The sequence below is a fragment of the Pecten maximus genome, chromosome 3 (genome assembly GCF_902652985.1).
Source record: "Pecten maximus chromosome 3, xPecMax1.1, whole genome shotgun sequence".
Taxonomy (NCBI): Eukaryota; Metazoa; Mollusca; class Bivalvia; order Pectinida; family Pectinidae; genus Pecten; species Pecten maximus.
In genome coordinates this window covers 33,249,014-33,268,929 of record NC_047017.1, presented here as the reverse complement: position 1 = coordinate 33,268,929, position 19,916 = coordinate 33,249,014, and the positions used below count along the sequence as shown (strand labels likewise).

Here is a 19,916-nt window from a genome sequence, read left to right as displayed (position 1 = left end):
TAACGATGTTATAAACAATGTTATCTCACTATACATATAATAACTACAATACAACATATGAAATAATATACTTATCTATTATCTACTTGAAATACAAAGTTTTTCTACAATTTTCAGGAAATGACTCACTCTAGATAATAATGACTTGTTACATATTTCAAACATACCTTCCATTTTAGTTAAACTTGGATTTATATAGTAATAATTTGGAATGTATCTGTGTCTAAACTCTGTCACTAAAATATCATTGCATTGAAATAAATAGTGGTATTCATCACCAATACCGTTATGACATAATAAGCAATTACGATCATTACATGGTCAAATGTTGTTAAAACCAGTATCATTAAGTATTTGTTTTATATAGCTAAGCCATTTAAAGTCTGCTACTTGATTTTCTTGCACTTTGTAGCCCTTCAGGAGATTCGGACATCAATACGGTATCATCTGCATATAAAATAACAAATAATCTAACATATACACCAAGAGTATGTTCACATGAACTATCAATTTCTTGCAAACAAGAACCATTATTTTGTTGAAGATAATCTTCTAAATCGTTAAGGTATATAGAAAAAAAATGGTGACAAATTTTCGTCTTGTTTTAAACCGACGTTACACATGAACAAATCAGATGTCTCACTTCCGTTTCGAACACATGATTTAGTGTTATTATATAAATTATTGATAACTTTGAAAATTTCACCCGTGAGGGAAGAGGTCTGCATTTTCCTCCATAATCCGATACGCCACACCGTATCAAACGCTTTTTAAAATCAATAAATGAACAGTATAGTTTTTTATTTTTAGAGAAATAGATAGAGATAAGAACATGTAGTATGAAAATATTTTCAGTGGTTGAGTATCTTTTTCTAAAACCAGATTGTGCTGGAGATATACTACTTATTTTTTTTTTTTTTTTTTTTTTTAGTTTACATGTTTACATATTTATATATATTTTAATATAATATTGTCATTATAAATAGTAATATATATATATCTAGTGCTTTGAATTTAGGAAATAGCTTCTGATTTTTATTTGTTTTTATATATATATTGTAATCTGATATTGTTACTATTGATAATAAAATATATAGTTAGGCATAGTGCTTTGGAAATTTGATTTTTTATTTCATTTTTATTACTAGTAAAATCATCTATATGATAGTGCTTTGTATTAGAAAACTATATATCTGATTTATTTACCTGAGTTGACCCTTTTTTTTTTACCTGAGTTGGTATTCCATATTGAAACAGGCTATAACTAAACTTCAAAGAACTTCCTACAATAACACCTCCCTTTGTCTTCACCAGAGTTCGTGTTCGGGGAATGAGCCGGTTTTACATGCTGGGCACCAACCAAACTTTTTTGTTAAACATATTGTAAAAGGGTTAAATCTTAATAGGTGAGTTGTTGTTTGTTGTTTAGCCAGGCACGTCTTTAAAAGATCCTGGCTGTCAATCGGACATTAAACAAAAACAAACAAACAAAATCCATTGTAATTCATGTAGAAATGTCTAAGAAATATGTAAACTAGTAAGGAGGTCATAATTTGTTTATAAAAAATGACTGGGAAGTAGACACTGCTGAGTTTCTATATGTCCACTATAAGTTACCTGTCAGATGTCAAGTCTAAGGAGTCTGTGGTTCTTTATATTATCAGACTGACATAAAATCTAAAATGGTGACATTCTCTCTTCATTCGTCTTTCTTTGATGATGTCAGAATGCATGTGATGTCAAGATGGCACGACACAATAACTGATACAATAGAAACCCATAACCAGGCAGATGTGACAGGTATTATAACGTGTGTTCACAGTTCATTTATTTATGTGATAATCCCTAGTCATAACCTTAAATCTATGTGGTTTTCAACATGGTTTACATAAGATACTGTTGGTTTGTGATGAAAGGAAAACATGACATGTAAGTAGGTTGAATACAGTTCAATTTTGCAAAACTATACAAGTACAATTTCTCTTCCATGAAGCAATTCAAAATTGTTCTGAATAAGCTCTTACAATCATAAATGTTTAGTTGGTGACTAGTGGACATCTAGATTTGTGAGCCCACATGCAACTTTGAAATATTTTTTTACTAGTGGCGACAGGGTCAAAGGTAAAATACCATCGAGAATATGAAAGTTCTTCACTCTACCTATACACTGTACTTCCCCCCACATGTATTCTCAAATCTGCTTAGTAGTAAACTGTGGACTATTACCTCTATATGGAGGAATATTCACTTTACATTTTTTTCTTCTAAAGCATCTCTGATTGTAAATCTTTTGTCAGCCATTTCAAGGTCATTTTCATCTAAATGATCTAAAATACACGACTCGATAGTTAATAATCTATCAGATGTTTTGCCCGGCCATCCTTCTGATACAAAGGAAATAACACCTGATGGTGTGATACCAACACGAATTTTCACAGTTGATAAAATCCCAAATTTAGTCGCCTCTTACGATCACGCAATGGGGCAGCAGTTCAATTTTTATGCCCTACCTGCAGGGCTATTTTGAAAAATGCCTCCCTGCAGATTGTTGTATATATGTCAACTTTACCGAATTTCAATTTTTCTATAATTTTCACCAAAGATATTTAACATACTGGTCGAAATAATCGCCAAATATTTTGGGTGTAAAAGAACCGGAAGTAGTTGTACCAATTCTGTAAAAAGTGAACATGGCTTAAAATTGGCTTAAAAATATAGTTAATTTTGGGGTTTAAGATTGTGTGACTTTTTTAATTGATATTTTTTGTTGCATAAATGCATCTATGATTTGCAGTAAATATCACTCTAAAGAAAATGATAACCTTTTTGAAGCAAAAAAAAAAAGTTGAGTGTGCGTAATTTTGACTAAAAATGGAATCCTGTCACACTCCCATGTAGGGTGATATTAAAATGGTCACAGAACTGGCCCTTGGGACCTTTTGGATTTTTAAAACATATTTCATGGGTTGTCTCATATAGTACTACAAATATCACCAAGTAATTATTAAATTGGCTCATGGGCAAAAATCAATGTAACCTGTAACAGGTCCTTAATCAAACTAATGAAACGTATATATTTCACTGCAGAAATGGGCAGTGAAAATATAAGATTTTGCAGTGAAAATATAAGTTTTTCTTATATAACCAATCAGAGCTAACCATTGTATTCATTTCATTGAAACTTGCCGATTTTTTCCCAATCGAAGCGGAGATGGATAAATTGGTTCTTTTGCTGTATTTCTGAAATATTCAGACTAGCTTTTGACAAAATACTCACTTGACTTTAGCTATTCATGCATAGATCAGATGACGTCATGAATTATGTTACTGATTCCAGCAATTTTTGACATTATTACGTATATGCACCAGTGTAATTCACAAAATTAAAAAGACCATCAACATTTTTATTCAATACATTTCACGTTTTTAATCAATCGATGTATATACAATCTGAAATTTCCGTCTCTGATAGGTATGATTGTCAAGCACAACGTGTATTGACACATATTTAGTAGTGACGTGGTCCAATGTTCTATGAGCTGTACGCTTCAGCCATTTGTTGTTAGCATACCCCACGGAGAAGATAAATATGCACCCATGCCTTTCCACAATATTCAGTTTAGTTTTTGGCAAAATGCTCACTTGACGTTAGCTTTGTGTACAGAGATCTTCGTTTAAGAGGAGAAAACGCTAAAATTGCGTTGATAAGTCCTTTCAAAATGTCGCCGTCTAGTTGACGTTTCGTAATGTCATGAAGATAAGATGTCATCATTCCGATGAGCCCTTTTTCAATACAAATACGCTAATTTTATTCGCAGTAACATTTTACTAATTTACCAATAAACGGGTCCTCCTAAAGACTTGAATGAACCTGAATCTGGATATGGATGGGTTTTAAAGGTGTTTATCACTTCTAAATGTGTAATTTCCCAGTGTTTTATGAAAGAAGGGATGCTATTGCATATTTAAAAACCATTTTTTATTAAAAAAATAATTTCATTGAAGTATTTTAAAGCTCAATAAATGAGTTGTTGATCGAACCGACAAACACGCGCGGACCTGAACGAGTGAGCGGGACCTGAACGGGGATAATAGCTGTATTATGGCTAATTTTGTGTCTTTGAAACAGGTGTTTGTATGTTGTTTTTGTAACCCCAGTACATCCGGCTTGTGGCCAATCCATCAGGAGGATGAACTTGAAAGGGGTTCTTTTCGTAATATTACTAGGGTACAGCAGTACCCTAGGAGTCATCTTTTTTATCGGACCTTTGATACCCCTTGTTTATTTCCAGCCTGCTCTGGGAAGACGATTGTTGGATCAGATGATTTGGTGGTGGAAGGTTTACGCCGTGGTAAATATATATTACACGTGTATTCATGTTGTTGTGGCTACCATTGTCCGAATAGCTGTCAACATATCTCATTCAAATACTCCTAAATGTACACTATCACCGTCATCAGACAATGACTGGTATGGTATATGTATATGTACACTATCACCGTCATCAGACAATGACTGGTATGGTATATGTACACTATCACCGTCATCAGACAATGACTGGTATGGTATATGTACACTATCACCGTCATCAGACAATGACTGGTATGGTATATGTACACTATAACCGTCATCAGACAATGACTGGTATGGTATGTACACTATCACCGTCATCAGACAATGACTGGTATGGTATATGTATATGTACACTATCACCGTCATCAGACAATGACTGGTATGGTATATGTACACTATCACCGTCATCAGACAATGACTGGTATGGTATATGTACACTATCACCGTCATCAGACAATGACTGGTATGGTATATGTACGCTATCACCGTCATCAGACAAATGACTGGTATGGTATATGTACACTATCACCGTCATCAGACAATGACTGGTATGGTATATGTACACTATCACCGTCATCAGACAATGACTGGTATGGTATATGTACGCTATTACCGTCATCAGACAATGACTGGTATGGAATATGTAAACTATCACCGTCATCAGACAATGACTGGTATGGTATATGTAAACTATCACCGTCATCAGACAATGACTGGTATGGTATATGTGTACACTATCACCGTCATCAGACAAATGACTGGTATGGTATATGTACACTATCACCGTCATCAGACAATGACTGGTATGGTATATGTACACTATCACCGTCATCAGACAATGACTGGTATGGTATATGTAAACTATCACCGTCATCAGACAATGACTGGTATGGTATATGTACACTATCACCGTCATCAGACAATGACTGGTATGGTATATGTAAACTATCACCGTCATCAGACAATGACTGGTATGGTATATGTGTAAACTATCACCGTCATCAGACAATGACTGGTATGGTATATGTACACTATCACCGTCATCAGACAATGACTGGTATGGTATATGTACACTATCACCGTCATCAGACAATGACTGGTATGGTATATGTACACTATCACCGTCATCAGACAATGACTGGTATGGTATATGTAAACTATCACCGTCATCAGACAATGACTGGTATGGTGTGTAAACTATCACCGTCATCAGACAAATGACTGGTATGGTATATGTACACTATCACCGTCATCAGACAATGACTGGTATGGTATATGTAAACTATCACCGTCATCAGACAATGACTTGTATGGTATATGTACACTATCACCGTCATCAGACAATGACTGGTATGGTATATGTACGCTATCACCGTCATCAGACAATGGCCAGGACAGCATGTGTACACTAAGATGTAAAACGTGAACGAGTTGTCCGAAGCAACATTTACGAGCAACGCTTCGGCACTGCCATGGGGAATCCAGTGTCACCTGTTGTGGTAAATTTGTTCACGGAGGATCTGGAGCACAGCACCAATATATAATGCAAGCAGAGACTATGTAAACGGTACGTTTGATGACCCACTTGAGATAATATGCCTTTCATGGACACTCTACTATTAAGGAAAGAAGACGGTACTGTAAATGTATTGGTTTATAGTAAAAAGGCCCACACAGACCAATACCTGAACTTCAATTCTAATCATTCCTTACATCAAAAAGTGAGTGCATTGCTTAACAGATGTGAGACTATAGTCACAGAACAGCGGAACACAGCAGAGCCAAATAGCTAGGGCAATAAAACATGTGATATCTGGAATGGGCCCTACAACGGGTACAAAAACAGCGTCAAAATAAAGGGGGAAAAGACCGACTAAGGACAACAACAGAACTAAAGGCCAAGTAGTCATCCCGTATATCAAAATTATATCTGAAACCAAATTAAGGATACCGCGGTAGTGGCATAACTATATTTAGGAAGCCACACAAGACACTCCAAAGCATCTTAGATCATCCAATGGATAAAACACCACAGGAAAAACTACGGAGCATCGTATACTGTAGAGACGGGGAGATGTTTTGGGGTCCGCCTTGAGGAACACTGGAAAGATTAGAAATCCCAGTCAGTTAAGAAAGGTGTGTTTTCAGCAGATGTTAACGAGGGGGTACGTACATGACCAGGTATTAGGCAAAGTGTAACAAAATCGAGTCATTTCAGTCCAATTACAATACTAAGCATAGTATTGTACACTGCAACATAGCCGAAATCGACATCAATCAATCGAGTTTCGAAGACAACTCGCACACCTTTGTGTACACATGCTGCCCTGGTCTCTTGTCTGATGAAGGTGTACATACCGTACCAGTCATCGAAACGTCACGTATAAACTTTCATTGGATATCTTACAAAAATTCTTACATAAACAGCTAAAATCTTTATTTAACACTGGACATCAATGACAACGGTTTTAAGCATCTACGTGTAAGGTGTGTCCTTCTGGGCTATAGCGGCCACGTTCGGTTACAGATAAAAAAAAAATCACTTACCTTCTGTACCTGTACACCAATGTGTCCCAGTTCATAGGGGTTTTAGGTCACCTGAGACAAAGTCTAAAGTGAGCTCAGTATTGCAATCGCTTTTCGTCCGTTCCTCCGTCTGTGAACAATTAACATTTTCGACTTCTACTCAATAAAAAATAGGCCCTAGGACATGATATTATTTGATCATTAGCATACTGATAAGAAGGGCTAGGAAGCTTGTTAAAATTAATGACCTTGACCTACTTTCAATATCACAGGGCTGAGATGCGTTTCATTTTGGTTTGAAACAAAACACCATCTTTTGGTGTATATATTAGAACTTTGGCGTCTGGTTCTCCTGTTTAACATAAATGAGGGCACCACTGTAGATTCAGTGCATCTTTTACAAATCCAAGAAAACTCCCAACCTGACAAACATGTCCAGCATACGAAATAATGATAAGAATGCATGGTTACTGATAGTGATAATATAATATATATATTTGAACATGCGCTCCAGCATCCTGATTTATTTTGCCGTAGGGAATTTTTTTACTGATTATTGGATTGTTTTCCCTGACAGATATAGAGAAGATATGTCTCATGTGGATTTCTACACACGTTATCTGATAATCTGAAGATGTTCCTGTTTCAGAAGATATGACTAAATAATTATTACTTTTATTCATTTCATAACTTAGATTCACATGAGAAGGCCAAATCAGCCTACATTGATAGACAATTAGTTACATATTTATATGTATCCGCTTAACCTAAAAAGACTTTGACTTCTGACCAAAGAACATTGGAAGTACAAGCAAATTGCAAGTCATTCGAAATTGATAACTTGTGTTTGATCCATAAAATACGCCCAAGTTGATCTGAATATACAGTAAAGCCGACTTTTATTTAATTGCATTAAGTTCAAGATTCAAGATTCAAGATTTATTCACCTAAGACACAAAAGTGTGTAACAAGAGGTCAATATGACAAAACAATGTACATGGCTTACAGGGTAATAACGTGAAAATACAAGAGTGTATATACTAACGTAGTTATAAACAATGCTATCTCACTATACATATAATAACTACAATACAACATATGAAATATTATACTTATCTATTATCTACTTGAAATACAAAGTTTTTCAGGAAATTACTCACTCTAGATAATAATGATTTGTTGAATATTTCAAACATTTCTCTCATTTTAGCTAGATTTATATAGTAATAATTTGGAATGTATTTGTGTCTAAACTCCGCCACTAAAATGTTATTGCATTGAAATGAATATTGGTATTCATCACCAATACCGTTATGACATAATAAGCAAACACGATTATTACGTGGTATACCTATCCATCTACCAGTTTCAACAGGTAACTTTAAATTTTACATTCTAAATTTGCTGATAATAATGCGCTCTTGGGAATTAAGTTTAATTAGAGAAGACTCAATGCTTAACTGTTTTTAAAGATAGAGTAAAATTGTCCACGAGACGATGATTGGATAGTAGAAAACCAGTTTTGAATGAATTGGTCACATAAACGTCTTTTAAGTAATGTTTTAAAAACAGTTTTATTTAATGTACAAGTGTTTTGGTACATTTTGTATATCCAAATATTGTTAAAACCAGTATAATTAAAAATTTGTTTTATATAGCTAAGCCATTTAAAGTCTGCTACTTGATTTTCTTGCATTTTTAGTATTAGGGACCAACCAACCAATTGTTTTCCCGTAGACTTTAGTATTAACGTTTTGGAGTATTTCATTCAAATTTTTGAATTCAATATGACAATTATGATTTATAACAAAAGTTTAGGGTCTGATATAACACCTAATTAAAAAAAAAGTTGGGTCCTTCAGCTCAAATTTTCTCCAGGGTAGCCATTTTGAAAATAGGTGAATTTCGCAGTGAAAATTACCAAAAATCATAACTGTTTACCTGTTTATTATTATTACCTGAACTTTTGGGGAAAAAATCAATCGGACTTAACATTTCTTATTGATAGTTACCTATCAGGCTACACATCTATTTTCTCACTTCATAACATACTGGCCAATCAGTGGCTGCCAGACATTTTATCCTTGGCTCAACTTTCTATACACAGGGGCTGTTTCAAAAATATATTTTTTCATTTGGTTGGTTGTTCCCTATTAAGCGATAGAATGTAGAAGAAAGTATGTCGCCTCCTGTGATTAATTTATGCCAAAACATTAACATCCTTAATTTTATTTAAATTTCAAGTGGAAATTTTCCAAGTTCGCCATAAACCATGTAATTTGTTGTACTACTTCTTATATTTAGAATTTTTTCTTACAAAATTGTAAATGATTTTTTTTCAATTATACTTACGTTTTCATATCCCCAGATTTCGCAGCCATAAAGTTGATTTGGGGTAACCAGTGAATCGAACAATTTAAGTTGCAAGTCTATAGATAATGGGGATTTTTGTATACAATACAAATAAAGCTTTCTTTGCTTGTTCAGCTAATTTTGTCCTTGTTTTAGCAAATGAACCGTTATAGTTAAATAGTATGCCAAGATAAGGATAAGAATCATCACGATGTATTTACTCATCAAATATGGTAAAATGAATTGTCTTTTTTAAATTACAATTTTGTCTTATTGGTATTAACTGTTAATTTCCAGTGTTCACAATAATTTTGAAAACAATCAAGAGCACTTTGTAGCCCTTCAGGAGATTCGGACATCAATACGGTATCATCTGCATATAAAATAACAAATAATCTAACATATACACAAAGAGTATGTTCACATAAACTATCAATTTCTTGCAAACAAGAAACATTGTTTTGTTGAAGATAATCTTCTAAATCGTTAAGGTATATAGAAAACAAAAATGGTGACAAATTTTCGCCTTGTTTTAAACCGACGTTACACATGAAAAAATCAGATGTCTCACTTCCGTTTCGAACACATGATTTAATATTATTATATAAATTATTGATAACTTTGAAATTTTTTCCCGTGAGGGAAGAGGACTGCATTTCTATCCATAATCCGATACGCCACACCGTATCAAACCCTTTTTTTAAATCAATACATGAACAGTATAGTTTATTTTTTATTTTTAGAGAAATAGATAGAGATAAGAACATGTAGTATGAAAATATTTTCAGTGGTTGAGTATCCTTTTCTAAAACCAGATTGTGCTGAAGATATAAGATTACTTGCATCTGCTAGTTTATTCAGCCTATTGTTAATAATAGATGTAAACGATTTCATGTTTATCGCCTTTGGTTTTATAAACAGGTTTAATAATTCCAATTGTCCAATCCGTTGGAACTATATCTGTATTAAGTATAACATTGAACAATTTCGAATATATGGGTAGAAATATTTGTAGAGTGTGTTTAATATGTTCATTAACGATTCCATCTAAACCACAAGCCTTATTATTCTTTAGTTTATATACATCTTCTTCAATTTCATCACTGTTAATATTTTCGTTTAACATTTCATATGTTATATCGTCATTTACATCAATAATTGCAAATTCTTCTTCCTCCAAATCACTACTATTCAGATTCTTAAAATAATCAAACAATATTAAGGTCAGCTTTATTTTCCTATCCCTACCCGATAGTTTATTTAAGATAGTCCACAGATATTTTGGATCATCTTTAGAAGCGTTTCTAATTTTATGTTCTATTGTGTTGAGGTATTTTTTGAAACACTTATATCTTTCTTTCTTATATTGTTTACTTTTCGATTGTATTTCCCCCCTATTTGCTTCATTTTTATACCTGCTATATTCCTTTTTAGATCCACGGAATTCCTTCCTCAACTGGTCACATTTATTAGTATATCATGGGTTTTTGTTTTTTTCTTATAGTTGGTGTTAGTATGTTTATACATGTATTTCTTACCAAATACATTAGAGGCAGCCGTTGCAAAAATATTACACATATTTTGTATGACATTATCTATTTCAGCCCGAGAGATTTGGTCAGTTTGTGTATTAGCTAATCGATCAAGTACACTATTTGATAGATCAATATTGTTATTTTGGTTAATTGATATAAAGTCTATGAAATTATTTATAAAGTCATTTTTCCATTTAACATAGTCATCATTTACTGTTTCTGTATTATGAAAGTTTTGGGCATTGTTGTAGTTTGTTTCTGACACACAGATATTCAATTCAATCCTACAATGTACATCCGAAAACAAGGGGTCAAAGTCTGAAATTTCAAATTCATTTATACAACGAAATAACTCCGAGGAGACCAAACGATAATCTATAAATGTCGAGTTATTACATGTAGTTTTGCCGATGTACCGGTCTTTCCTATTCTACCATTGGCAATATACATATTATTTTGCTGACAAAACTCAATTAATTTGATTCCAAAATTATTCACAAGTATACTGTACACATTGTACACATACTCTACTACAGCGTTCTTTCTATGGGAAAGCAAAGAATTGTTTAGATAATATTTTTCTGTCCATATTCTTCCTACGACCAATGAAAACACAGCAGTGTCGTGTTTTATTCATCAGATCTGATATATAACAGTAATTGATCACCAGCTTCAATTAAATCATTTTCATTATTCATTCATTTATTACAAGTAATTCTAAATCACTGATACTTATGAGAGACTGAATGCATATTTGTTCACTTTGTATAAATAAATAGCATGATCTTATTAGAGATGAAATGTATTAATTCTGTTTGTTGGTGATCATGTTTCAGGCAGTGGTTGAAAAAGTCTGTGGTGTAAATATTGTCATCACAGGAAAACCAATGCCAGAGCATGAAAGTGGACTAATTTTAATGAATCACAGAACACGATTTGATTGGCTTTTCATGATGTCTTATCAACTACGTTATGGTTCCCTCAGACATTTTAAAATTAGCCTTAAGAAAAGTCTGAAGAATGTTCCAGGTCCAGGTAACTTTAAACTTACCATAAGTCATCGGTCTATGTTCCAAATAGATTCTTTTCTGATCTTGATGGTGTATGAAGAAAATTTTAACCTGATGAGTAAATTCTTGATTGTCTTACTAGAGGCTGTGTTGAGGGTTGAACATTTTTCTTTGTTATATATATGGTAATATCGCATGTCAAGGCATATTATCTCGCGCTTAAATAAAAGTACACATCAAAGTATTGTAAAATGATATTGGTCTAATATAATATTTGTCTGACATAATTCAGATATGTTACATACCTTCAGTTCCATTTATTGTGGTTTTATACAAACAGAAATCAGATTTACTTAAAGTCAAGAGATATACAACATGTTACAGTACATAGCATGGTTGCAGTCATCATAAAATACTTCAGATGCAGACAAAGTTTGCTAATTACGAAGTAATTGACCCGAGACGAAAGCTAAAGTGACCTATTATCATCGCCTTTTGTCGGCGTCGTGTATCATCTGTATTGTGTCATCTGTCCTGCGGCAGACCTTGAAACACCTTGGTCTACTTTCATGGCCACAGGGTCAAATGCTTCTTCTCAATAACAAACGGTCCAGGGTCATGGTATTTGGCCTTCAGCATGCTGGGATGAAAGCCTACCGTGTTTGTTTAAAAGAATGATCTTAACCTACTTAAAGGTCACAGGGGTCAAATGTCTGAACATTTTTTGTAATCTCATGTTTTATCCCATATGGTATAATGCCTATGTTTTGTTTCAGGTTGGGCTATGCAGATTGCTGGTTATATATTCTTACACAGAAAATGGGAAATTGATCAGAGAATCATGACTAGATGTATATCATACTTCCACAAGGTCAAACACAAGCCACAGGTATGTACGAGATTATACATTATATCGTGTCTGTCCAGGTTACTGATTACTTGTTTATCTGTCAAGGTAATACCAATGACTTGTTAATCTGTCCAGGTGTTACTGGTAATTTTTGTACCCGTAAGGAAAATAATGGTGACTTGGTTTCCTGTCCATGTGTTACTATGACTTGTTCACCGGTCCAGGTGTTACTATGATATATTATCCTGTCCAGGTGTTGATATGACTTTTTGACCATGCCCAAGCGTTAATATAACTTCTTTTCTTGTCCAGGTGTTATTGAATTCTACAGTACATTTTTCAGTTATTTACCCGTTTACACCTGTTTATTTGTACAGGTGTTGCTGTTATTTACCTATTTACACCTGTTTAATTGTACAGGTGTTGCTATTATTTACCTGTTTACACCTGTTTATTTGTACAGGTGTTGCTGTTTCCTGAGGGTACTGACCTGACAGCTAACACCATGAAGAGGAGTGACAAGTATGCCAAAGACAATGACTTGGAGAAGTACCATTATGTTCTCCATCCACGTACCACAGGCTTTGTCTTTCTTGTGGAGAAAATGAGAGAATGTAAGTTTTATTTCTGACCACATCAATATGTAGTTATATATTGCAATTGTTATTCAAACACTGTTACAATGACGAAATGCATGTTGGTTATTATAGACAACATAAATGAAGTTATTGGATATTTGATTTTTTCCCCAGTTTCATCTTCAACCAAAGGTTGTATTGATTCTGAGTCACCAGACACTTTTCTCGTAATGCTGAATGCAAATTACAAGTACACTTTCATCATACGGTGTGTAGATATGGTAAAATAATGTTCAATTATATCTTGTAAATGAAATCAACAATATACAGTATACAATGTATCATAGCTGTACTATATCCCCCACGTTTGTAATAGACAACGATGTATATTGTAGTTATACTATACCTCATACCTTTGTTGAGGGTAGACAACTGTAAATGTATATATAACAATGCATGTTGAAGTTGTACTGTATCCCCTACCTTTGTTGTAAATAGACAACTCTATGTATAACAATGTATGTTGAAGTTGTACTATATTCCCTCCATTTATTGTACATAGACAACTCTATGTATAACAATTTATATTGTTGTTGTACTTTTCCCCCTACATTTGTTAAAGAGAACAATGTATAATATTTATATTTCCACTCAATTCAGACTCAATGAACCTACCACAGTTAACTCGAGTCATTTTTCAATGAACTATATCAAGTCCGGCGTAGGAATACATTTGTCGAGCTTGGACTATATTTTGTTTAATTCCTTTTCAAATGTGATCATATTTATATGAAATAAATTCCTTTAAAACTAATATTTGTTTTACATATGTAGACGAAGAGTGATGACGTACATTTTGGTAGTTCATAAAATTTGTCTCAAGACCTATTGAGGTTTATACCCCCATACACCTCAACATAACATTATTCAATCCTTAATTGAAGTTAGACTTTATTCCCTACATTTGTTGTAGATAGACGACTCTATATATAATAATGTATATTGTAGTTGGACTGTATCCTCTACTCTTTACAGTAGATAATATCAACAACATATCGTAGTACAGGAACTTGACTTGTTCCTATGACCCATAATGGAAAATAACCCCACAGTCTGACCTAACGACAACCCTGTAAATATGTAGTTGTAACGTAGCCTTTACTTTTATTATATATAAAGACAACACTGTATTTGTAGTTGTACTGTACCCCCATACTACTCGTTGTATATATTATAAAGGCAAAACTGTAAATTTGTAGTTGTAACGTAGCCTTTACATTTGTTGTATATAACGACAACACTGTAAATTTGTAGTTGTGCTGTACCCCTTAGGTTTGTTGTATATAGCCTAAAGGCAACACTGTCAATATGTAGTTGTACTGTATCCCCCTTACTTTTGTTGTAGATATCATAAAGGCAAAATTGTAAATTTGTAGTTGTACTGTAGAATTACTTTTATTATAAATAACAACAACACTGGCAATGTTTATTTGTACTGTACCCCCTTCCATGTGTTGTATATAACGACAACACTGTACATTTGTAGTTGTACTGTACCCCTTACTTTGTTGAATGTATTATAGAGACAACACTATCAATCTGTAGTTGTACTGTTTCCCTTTACTTTTGTTGTATATAAAAACAACAAGGTACCGCCTTACTGTTGTTGTATATAACGACAACACTGTAAATTTGTAGTTGTGCTGTACCCCCATACTTTCGTTGTATATAGCATAAAGGCAACACTATCAATATGTAGTTGTACTGTTTCCCTTTACTTTCGTTGTATATATTATAATGGCAAAACTGTGAATTTGTAGTTGTACTGTACCCATTTACGTTTGTTGTATATATCATTAAGGTAAAACTGTTAATCTGTAGTTGTACTGTCCCCTCTTACTTTTGTTGTAGATAACCTACTGGACTCTGTACTAGATGTAGATGTTGGATATCCTAAATACATCCCACAGGGAGAGGAGGATATCCTCAAGGGTAACTTTCCATCCGAGGTCCATTTCAATGTTAAACTATACAGTGATGTTGATGTGCCACTCGACAAGGACGGCATAGACAAATGGTGCCGCGACCGATGGGAGCAGAAGGAACAGAAACTGAAGGATTATTACCTTGGAGACCGACAATTCCCCGGGCCCCCTGTCGATCCTGCTATGCAACAGAGAGAAGATTATGTACAGCATCTGTTTACATTCTCACTTGTATTCTGGATAATTTTCCAAGTAGCTGCCACAATCTTTTTAATTTATGCCCCTGTAGTAAGGTGGTATACACTTCTGTGTGGCTTAGGTTTTGTTTTAGTCAGTAAGTATGATGGAATGGGTAAATTCCTCGCCAATACTGTCACTCAAGTGGAACCGTAGTCTAGGATCTAGGTTACAAAAAACCTCATTTGACAAACAAGAGACTTGTCAATATTGTTTGGCAAATTTAGAATCTTACTCTAAGGGCATAGATTCCCTTGTCTCGTCCCTATGGGAGTGAATGATGATTTTTCTCTTGCCTTTTTCTACTTTCCTACATGCTATGGTGAAGTAACATCAGCACCTGTTATCATTACACCTCCCCCTCCCCTATACTGGAATCAGGTTGTTCATCCGTTCGTCCGTCCGATTTACCGTCTCCTCCTCCTAAACTAAATAGAGAATTACAACGAAACTTGCTGGCAATAGTCATAATACATTGTTGATGTGCGTAAACTTATATCAGGTTGAGTTACCTCCCTTTTTCTGAAAGTTTTGTCCCTTTGGGGTGGCAGGGGGGCTATGGTCCCCCTTCGATAACTTCAATAATTTTAATGGATTAATTCAAAACATCATATGCAGGTTTATTAACACAAGCGTTCATCACGGTAAGGGTGTGTGCAACGGACATATTTTGATCGGTCAACCAAGATGGCTGCCATGCATGTTCTACATGTTAAATCAAACTGTTGAAACTTGATATCTGTGTTGTTAATTATTACTGTGACACATGGAACCCCAGACTAGAGCCTGGGTAAAAGTCTGTAAAGACTGAGAGGTCATTTCTCCTACAATTTTGTTTAAAAGTAAAACTGAGATTGTCAAAATAATCGGTGTCCAATGGTGTACATATATACCAAACTTCATGAAAATCGGACAATACAAAAATTTCGACTAATCAGAAGCCTCCGTTTGGCCACCGTTTTGTCTTTCCAGTCTCAGGTATTTTTCCTTAACAAACGCAATCCCATTATCAACCTATACACTAAGGTTTATTGGATCTATCAAATAAAACAAGAGTTATTACTGAATATAAACATTGCTAATCATGGATAGCAGATCTACAAAAAAAAAAGAAAGAAAAAAAAACAAAAAAAAAACACGTTGCACACATACTGATTATGCATGCAAAGCGTTGTACAAGTTGCATCAGTAGTAACTGAGATATGCCGAAAACATTACAAAAAATGACTGGATATTAAAATTATTCACGGACATAATATTGCTGGATTGCAGCATGAAATGGAATTTCTGTTTAAAAAATATCAAAATTACTAATAATCAGGATGCCATTTTATTATTCATATTACTGGAATAAGATATAAACATTTATCAAATATACAAATAAGAGGATTCTGTCTTTATAGCCGAACAAATAGCAAATGTTATCGGTAAATCAAGTTTTAATATTAATATCACCCTTCCCACTACATACATCAATTATAATATGGCAGTTCTAATGCGTGTCTCTTATCCAGATATAGAGTCCATTGATGAAGTACTGTCGGTGATGTGACCGACTCGTCTATTTGAACGAAAGTCTTAGTTATCTGCTCGTCTGCCAAGAATGGAAACTGTAAGATAAGCAATATAGTTTCAATTTTCCATTTCTAGACAGCGATATTCCTGCATCCTCTTCTTTTGGTGTTATATATCCTAGCAGACTCACTACTCGAGGGCTTGTTCCCATAACCATGATTTCCACGACAGATGTCGACTTAGATATGTATGGCTAGTATCTTTGATTCGACCTAGATTTGTATGGTCAGTATCGTCGATTTGACCTAGGTTTGTATGGCTAGTATCGTCGATTTGACCTAGATTTGTATGGCTAATATCGTCGATTTGACCTAGATCTGTATGGCGGGTGTCTCCGTGACCTAGATTTGTATAGCTAGTATCGTCGATTTGACCTAGATTTGTATGGCGGGTGTCGCCGTGACCTAGATTTGTATGGCTAGTATCGTCGATGAAGCAGAAGACGCTGACCCCTTCGGAATGAGTCTCCATCGAAATTTATATTAGTGTTTATATTTTGCCCTTGTTTAGCGGAATTTGAGGTCAAATCATGGTTTCTTTATGTCTATATTCTTTTTTGTTTCTGTTTTGTCTTCAAAATTGTGTATATACGGTGTGTACAGAAATGATATAACGAATGTAAAGGTAAATATTACAGACTACAGTAGGTATTTAGGTGAATTGATACGGAAACAAGTGACACCATTACCCTTTCTGATAATACTGACGCAATAATCACAAAAGATAAATTCTGTATTTCGGGACTTACCAGTTAGATTGTAAGAACCTCATTTATTGGTCTCAAATGCATGCCATTGTAGGCGTGTAACATTACATAGTACTGGGCTGTGCGAGCATTCCTTTAACATAAAACCTTACTGTAGTTGATTCAATGTTAGATAACACAATCGTCTACAAAGTCCCTTGTCCGTTTTCACTTTGTCTATAGCTGACCGACAAGCAGAACGATCCATATTTCCTTTCTCTGTTTCCGTAATATTGCTTCCGTCTGTTTGTAATACACTGGATCCTGTTGTATTATTTTTCAATTTGGCAGATAAATTGTAGAATATGGAGAAAATACCTCAAACTCGCACCCGGGCAATCTTTAGAATATTTCCATGCCCAGACTTTAAAGGGTAAACGAATTGAGAAGTCTGAGAGAGACATACTTTATCAGTTTACTGAAGGCCTCCCTCCCATGCTTGCCCTTATGGTTAGAGCTGACAGGGCTAGGTGTAACGCTAAAATCTGCCTACGTTGCTGTAAAGTCTGGCGCTGCAGGATATCGTTCACACAGTCCCTTGTCAACGATGCCAACAACTTATGACTCATTTCCATCGTACAGTCGAGTACCCATGGATAACCCGCCGTTGCAGACCTCTAGACAAATGTTCAGAACTTTCAAATATTGTTAAAGGTTTAAGCATATTTGTGTTCGACAAAGCAGCAGAAAGGACTGCCAGCAGTGCTCGCTCAGTGTATACCTGTTCCGGGGTAAGGGACAAAACCACCGTAAGCGATTGTCTATGGTCGGTACACATTTTCAAATTTGTAAGCAAAATGGACATACAGCAATGAAATGTAAAAATTGTGTGCCCTACCTTTCCCCACAGCCCCCAGTTCAGAACATTAAGTTTTCTCGTCCTGCCCCAGCGTCTCCGTGTTATATGTTTCCCCCACCCAACCAACCTCAGACTATACAAACCAGGGAATATAGCTATTGTACACATGTCCATACATATATAGATTTTTTTCATGCCAGTTTATTCAAGATATCTTTTCTTTGTGATCTACATATTATGTATGATGTTATAATAGTATGTATAATGTATTTGCCAATTTAACGTACATGCTCATAAGTAAATGTATATCTGTGCTTGAATTGTCCATTTATGATATTCTTTGGAAATCATGCAGTTAACAGTTGTCCATATGAGTTTCCTTTAATTCAACTAATGAACTTCTATTCTAGGGGTTTAAATTCAACATTATTCATTTGCTATTTTTAACTCTTGATCAAATTGTTGCATTTATTGTCAATGTTTTGGATCAATTGATTTTTGCTGTCTCTTATCAATGCATTTCATTTATTGTATAATCTTAATTCTTTCCTGATACTACTGAGGGTGAATTGTATTTGGGTGCATCTTATATACAGGTTTTGACAGTAGGCTGTTTTCTGTTTGATATTATACATACCGGGTAGTATATATATATAGTATTGATTAGCTATAGTTATGTATTTTGTAATCAAGGTGACTCATAATCCAGTGTGTATACTCTGCGATGACTATTTTTGCATATGTACTGATATTAATTACCTGTGGCCTTTGTTTCCGCAGGTAAATTATTATTGTTTGCTAGATTGTCCCCCTAGCCAATTTTTTTCATGTTTTAAAGTTTCAACACATTCAAACGATTTGATCATGTTGTAATGATTACACCATCAAAAAAATAATGTCTTATTTAAACATGTATTTGGTTTGCTTTACCCAAGTAGGTGTACAGTTATACTGTTTCTTATCTAGGCCTCCTAAATGTACATTTGTATTTGCTATAATGGTATAATTACGTTGATGGTCAAATGCATGAAGGTATGTCACAGAAGTAACATTATGGTATGTCACAGAAGTAACATTATGGTATGTCACAGAAGTAACATTAAGGTATGTCACAGAAGTAACATTATGGTATGTCACAGAAGTAACATTAAGGTATGTCACCGAAGTAACATTATGGTATGTCATAGAAGTAACATTAAGGTATGTCATAGAAGTAACATTATGGTATGTCATAGAAGTAACATTATGGTATGTCATAGAAGTAACATTATGGTTTGTCATAGAAGATCATTAAGGTATGTCACATAAGTAACATTTGGTATGTCACAGAAGTAACATTAAGGTATGTCACCGAAGTAACATTATGGTAT

General features: G+C 34.4%; 1 protein-coding gene across 1 annotated transcript; it reads left to right on the top strand.

Annotated features, from left to right (window-relative positions):
- Positions 1-12,435: 12,435 nt before the first annotated feature.
- On the top strand, positions 12,436-16,566 carry LOC117323951 (lysocardiolipin acyltransferase 1-like). Its single transcript, XM_033879495.1, has 3 exons — positions 12,436-12,666; positions 13,091-13,241; positions 15,117-16,566. The coding sequence occupies exons 1-3, from the start codon at positions 12,562-12,564 to the stop codon at positions 15,581-15,583; spliced, it is 723 nt and encodes a 240-aa protein (XP_033735386.1). The 5' UTR covers positions 12,436-12,561; the 3' UTR covers positions 15,584-16,566.
- The last annotated feature ends 3,350 nt before the right edge of the window (positions 16,567-19,916 follow it).